This window comes from Eptesicus fuscus, chromosome 11, assembly GCF_027574615.1.
Source record: "Eptesicus fuscus isolate TK198812 chromosome 11, DD_ASM_mEF_20220401, whole genome shotgun sequence".
Classification (NCBI taxonomy): domain Eukaryota; kingdom Metazoa; phylum Chordata; class Mammalia; order Chiroptera; family Vespertilionidae; genus Eptesicus; species Eptesicus fuscus.
This window is the reverse complement of record NC_072483.1, coordinates 63,439,760-63,445,562: the sequence shown is the minus strand read 5'-3', so window position 1 is coordinate 63,445,562 and position 5,803 is coordinate 63,439,760. Positions and strand designations below refer to the sequence as shown.

At 56.6% G+C, this 5,803-nt stretch overlaps 1 protein-coding gene across 1 annotated transcript; it reads left to right on the top strand.

Annotated features, from left to right (window-relative positions):
- The first annotated feature begins 1,067 nt into the window (after nt 1-1,067).
- Nucleotides 1,068-1,872, top strand: TEX44 (testis expressed 44). Its single transcript, XM_054722842.1, is given in 3 exon segments — nt 1,068-1,218; nt 1,221-1,646; nt 1,649-1,872. Coding segments are annotated over 3 exon segments (801 nt in total).
- Nucleotides 1,873-5,803: the final 3,931 nt, after the last annotated feature.

Here is a 5,803-nt window from a genome sequence, read left to right as displayed (position 1 = left end):
CCAACAAGATGTGACTGTGTACAGGAGCAGAGGGCTACATCTTCTTGGGAAGATGCTGTGAGTGGTCCCTTATAACATCTGTATTATAAAGAGGTAGTATGCAAATTAGGCCGGGACTCCGTAACGGGTCACGACCAGACAGGAGGAGGTTGTGCACGCAGGTGAGGCCTGGAGCAGAGATGGAGACACAGGCAGGGGGCCAGCCCGAGTCAGCTGGTGGATCGGGTGGCCCCGGAGCAGACATAGGCAGGGGGGCCAGGGCACGCTGTGAGTCGGGCACGGGTCCTGGCCCCCTGTGGCACCGGTCTGGCCTCCTGTGGTGCCGATTTGGCCTGACTCCTGCAGCAGCTGGTGCTGCGTGAGTCAGGTGCGGGTCCCGGCCCCCCTCGGGGTGCCTCCTCGGGCGATTTCAATCGCATGCTGGGCCTCTAGTTTATTATAAGTGAGCAACTGCATCCCATTCTCTATCATCAGAGTCACAGTCATCATGATTCCTTGTGGCACCTGCATACACACCTCCACCTTTTTCTAATGTATTTGTCTTTCTCTCCTTATGCACTGGCAGACTTGGCTATAAACAGTCCTGGGGACTGAGCCCACTAAAAGCATCTACCCTTGCTCTGCTGGTGCCTGTGACATCGTCGGAGGCCCTCAGCCCCCTGTGACCTCACCACCTGGACAACTCACCCAGCAGGGCCATCACTACTCCCTCAAGAAGCACAAGTAACAGAAGGCCTGGATGACCACTGTCCCCTGGGGAGAGGCGGCATCCCCACGCGCAGTGACAGCAGGTCTTCAGACAGCCCTGCAGTGGGATCCCAAAGTCAGGTCTCCCTCCCTGCAGATGGCCCAGCGGCTGGCGGTGCAGCGTCAACTGAACAGCAGGATGTAGATCCGGCCTCCATCAAGCCATCCGCCTCCAAGGCCACAGGCAGCATCTGGGACCAAAACCAGCATGAGGATGAAGCTGATGCAGGGCACAGGCAGGAGCCCAAGGAGGCCGCGGCCCAGCTGGCCCACCCGGCCCCAGATGCCCTGCAAACATCCTTGAGTCTCCAGAACCTAGTATGGGCTGGGCCGGTGCGAGATTCGAGGAGGACCCTGGAGTCTTCAGATTTCCCAAAGTGACTCCCCTGGTTAAGGAAGAGACACCACAAACAGCGGGTGTCCCAGACAGGGAGCAAGACTTAGCCCCATCTACCCCAAGTGCTGGAGCACAGTTCCCCCCGTGCCTGCCGCGGGCACTGCAGATGCAGACAGCCAGCTTGACACCATTGAAGCTGTTGGGAAATCTGAGGGTCCGGAGGCCGTGAACCCTGACACTGAAGCTTTGCCATCGGCTGAGTCCCAGGCAGTGACCGAGGGGGATTTGATAGACTGCTCAAGAGACCTGCAGGCTCCACTGGTCCCGCCCTCCCCAGGAAGCAGTGTGACCTGCTTGCCTGGCGCCCCCACAGTGGCCCTGGGGAGAAGACATCTGGACTCCAGTCTGTACACAGCCTGTGAGGAGAACGCCTACATGCGCTCCGTGACCAGCTTGCTGGGAGGGGGCGAGGGGTCCATCAGCTCCCTGGCAGACATCCTGGTCTGGTCTGAGGCCACCATGAGCATGGCCACGGGCCTCCTGGCCTCGGGACACAGCTCCGTACAGACCTGCTGCACAGCCCAGGGCCCAGCCTGCGCTCGGTCTCCAGCATCCTGGGGAACGCCAGGTCGGCCTTCTCCTCCGGGCTGGTAGCCAGGACTGGCTCGGTCCTTCGCTCTGTCAACTGCATGCTGGAGCGGACGGAGCAGAGGACTGTAGAAGGCATCCGCTCAGCCATGTGTTACATGACCAGCCAACTCACCCACTCTGGCCCCAACTATGACTAGACCCTGCACAGCAAGCCCCCAAATGACTGGCTCAGCAGCCTCCTGAGACCCTGGGACACTCATGCCCTGCCCCCTTGCCGCTGCCAGCCTGCGATAGCTCTCCCCAGACCAAGCTGGTTTCTGCGGTGGGCACAGGGCAGAGGGACAGGAGCGGGCTAGGGTGTCTGGAAACAGAAAGGGGTCCCCTGAGGGCTTCCCGGGTGGTCCCATTCAGGGGCTGGAGCCAAAGTACAGAAATGAAAGAGCCGGGCAGCGGTGGGGGCCAGGCGTAGAGGTCTCAGACCTGCAAAAACTGATCCTGGCGGGACCTCCAACCAGGTAAGTGTGCTCCTGAGGAAGGGGCCTGACCCTTCCCTGGCCTCCTGGCCTCGGAGGCTGGGGCTCTCTGCGAGGGCCTGCGGACACGGAGCCAGACCAATGTGGGCGGAAACCCCAGCGCCACTGCTGGCCCTGGGCCAGTCACTTCACCTCTGAACCTCCGACTGTCCTCTGCAGGACGGATAACGAACCACACCATGAAGATGTTATGAGACATAAGGGAAACCATGCATGTCCTAACACATGGGGTCTGGCACTTGATGAGCTCGAACATTTCAGCTGTCACTACGATATCCTCTAGCCGGCCAGGGACACGGTGGGAACAGGGATCTAGGTAGGGTGACCAGCTGTCCCAGTTTGCCTGGGACTAAGAGGTTCCTGGGAGGTGAGACTTTCAGGTTTAAAAGCAGGAAAACCCCAGGCAAACCAGGACAAGTGGGTCACCCTAGACCCAGGTCTGTTTCTGTGGTTTTTACTCTTGTCTGTGACGCTGTCCACCTTGGGAAGGCAGCCGCCTGCTTTGGAAATCCACCAGCCCTCTGGCTGGATACAGTATCACACTGGTCACTTGACTTGGTGAGTGAAGTTTCTACTGGACATGAGCCCCACTCCTGCCCTTGGCCCAGTGCCTTAGGCAGGTCACACCCCGCACTCCTTCGTGCTGCAGCCCTGGACGCGGAGACATTCACTCCTCACTTCTAGCAGCGTCTCCAAATGTGTTTGCCCTACACAGTGTCTCTCAAATTGTGAATTAACTGCTAACATTTAAAAACCCAGAATGCTTATATCAACATATAAATTTCTGCTTCTCTTAAAAAATCCAGGGGCCTTGCCCTAGCCGGTTTGGCTCAGTAGATAGAGCGTCGGCCTGCAGACTGAAAGGTCCCGGGTTCGAGTCTGGGCAAGGGCACATGCCTGGGTTGCGGGCTTGATCCCCAGTAGGGGACATGCAGGAGACAGCCAATCAATGATTCTCTCTCATCATTGATATTTCTATCTCTATCTCCCTTTCCATTCCTCTCTGAAATCAATAAAAATATATTTTTTAAAAAAATCTAGGGGCCTTATTACTTCAGAGCAACTGGCAGGTGAGCTGCCCGCTTTAAGAGAGACCTACCTGGCCTGCATCAGTGACTGATGTCACCTGCCGGCCCCCAGAGGTGCACATTTGCCACCCCTACCCTGCAGATGGCTCGCGAGGAAATCTAATGCCGAGCCCCAAGGGGAGGGGTACCAGGTGAACCAGGTGTGTCTACCGTTTTCCTCGAGCAGCTGCCACTTGCTGTAGGTGAGCCGCGAACTGTTTCCACGCAGTGAAAGCAAAGGTTCAGAGGAAGGAGGATGTCAATTCAGCTCCCAGTGAGCAAGGCCCCTTGGAGAAGCAATTGAATCAGACCTAGAAAGAGAGGAGAGGTGGGTCCCCGACAGAGGCCAAAGGAAGGAAAGCTGATGCGGATGTGATGGGTACTTGGTGGGGGAGGGTAGTTCAGCAGTTCAACCTGGGCTGAGCCCAGAGCAGAGAATGGGCGATAAAGCTGCCAGCGTAGACCCCAAAGGCTGTCAATAAAAAATTTTGAACCAGGTAAATGCCACTATGTGCCAGCTACTACTAGACACTGGAACGTCAAAGGTAACCAACAGTTCAGAAGGGACAGAAACCAGCCCTGACTGAGTGAAGGGATTAGCTGACTAGCACAACTGGCAAGTGTGGGTGTGGCCGGGCCCAGGGTTCAGCCTTGTCCTCAGGGTTCTATCTTTCCAGCTCCAACCCCCTTCCCCCAGTCTGTGCTGGCTCCATTCTCAGGTGGCTCAGCCACCTTCTTAGAAATAGAGGCCCTTGTTCCCACTGGCTTTGGCAGGGGAGTCCTGGGGGAGAGTCCCACAGGGCCTGGCTTGGCTCCCACGCTGTCTCCTGAACCAAGCACTGAGGCCACGGGAACGGGATATCTGGCCTGGGCCTCACGCCTACCTCTGGAGCCAGGGTCAGCCAAGAATTGGGGGATCCCCACAGGACATGTGTTAAAGCTGGAAGAGTTGTAAAGAGTATGGCCTTGGGGTCCAGGACACCTTGAATCCTGGCTCTACCTCGTACTAGCTGTGTTACTTTTATTCCCTTGTGCCTCAGTTTCCTCATCTGTAAAGTGACAATGATAGCACCTACTGCATTGGGCTGTTGTGAGGATTATGCGAGTTAATGAGTCATGTGCTTGGAGCCGTGCCTGGCCCTAGTTGAGTGCTATGTGTTAGTGAGCATTGTCATTATTGTAGCAGAGGGTGCTATAGATCTACGTGCCAAGGGCTGACTTTCCTGCTTGCTTCCAGCCTTCCTCTTTGCTTCGGGATAAACAGCTGTGTTGGCAAATCTGCTTGGCAACACATCTTCTCTGCAGGTGGGACCCCCCAGGCATCTGGGTACCAGTGCACTCGGGGAGAAGGTCAGGGCTGCACACTCAGAGGAGTCCAACACGGAGAGAAGTGGGCACACCCCAGTTCTGGAAAAGGCGGCCTGAACGAGAAAGGAAAGGCCGGAAGACATGAGCTTGGGGATAGGCCCCTCCCCAGGCAAGAGGGAGCAATTCATAGACACAGGAGCCTTCAGCAAGCAGGAGTCATCACGGGCATATGGACCACCTTGGCAGATGGATAAAAATTGAAGAAGGGGAGCACTATTGGGGAGAGGCAGTGCGTAGGCACAGACGGTGGTGTTAAAGGGGGAAAACAGCCCAGCTGCCGTGGCTCAGTGGTTGAGTGTCGACCTATGACCAGGAGGTCACAGTTTGATTCTCAGTTAGGGCACATGCCTGGGTTGTGGACCTGATGATCCCCAGTGTGAGGCGTGCAGGAGGCAGCCGATCAATGATTCTCTCTCATCATTGATGTTTCTACCTCCCTCTCCCTCTCCCTTCCTCTCTGAAATCAATAAAAATATACTTAAAAAGAAAAGGAGGAAACAATGAGCAGTCAGAATAACAGGGTGGCTGTATGTAGGGTACTCTTTCGTGTTGAGAACTGAGGCATGACAAAGTTACAAATTCACCCCAACAAAGCTGGCCCCTTCTCACTGCTTCTCCTCTATACATCAGGGTTCCCACCTGACAAACACCCATATTTCTCTAGGAGAGACAGCCATCTTTCTGGGCGGGTCTTCTGCCCCTGGGAGATTGGCCAGTAAGCAGAGGATCTGCTTAAAGGAACATTTAGGCTGGGCCAAGAGCCAGCCGGGCAGGCACAGTAGCCTAACATCTGAGCCCAGCAGGGGCTTGGCTAAGGGAAGGACACCAACAAGTCCTGGCAGATGGCAGCAGGGACACGGTGCCCCCCCACCCCCAGGGTGGATTGTCCCTTTCATTGAAGGACCGGTTCCCGCAGCTGCTATGAGCACCATCAGTGGACAGCTTTCAGTGCCAGCCCCTTCAAAGCACCCCTGGCCCAAGGTCACGCCCTCCTGGGTGGCCCGATCCAGTGACTGGTCTGTGAGGGAGTGTAAGGCCCGACTGTCCTGGGCCAGCTTGGAACAACTCCAGCTCCAGCTCTAGAGCTCCTGGGGAGCTGATGGGAGTGATGTGGGGTCTGCAGGGCAGTCTCCCTCCCCCTCCACACACTCGGCTTTCTC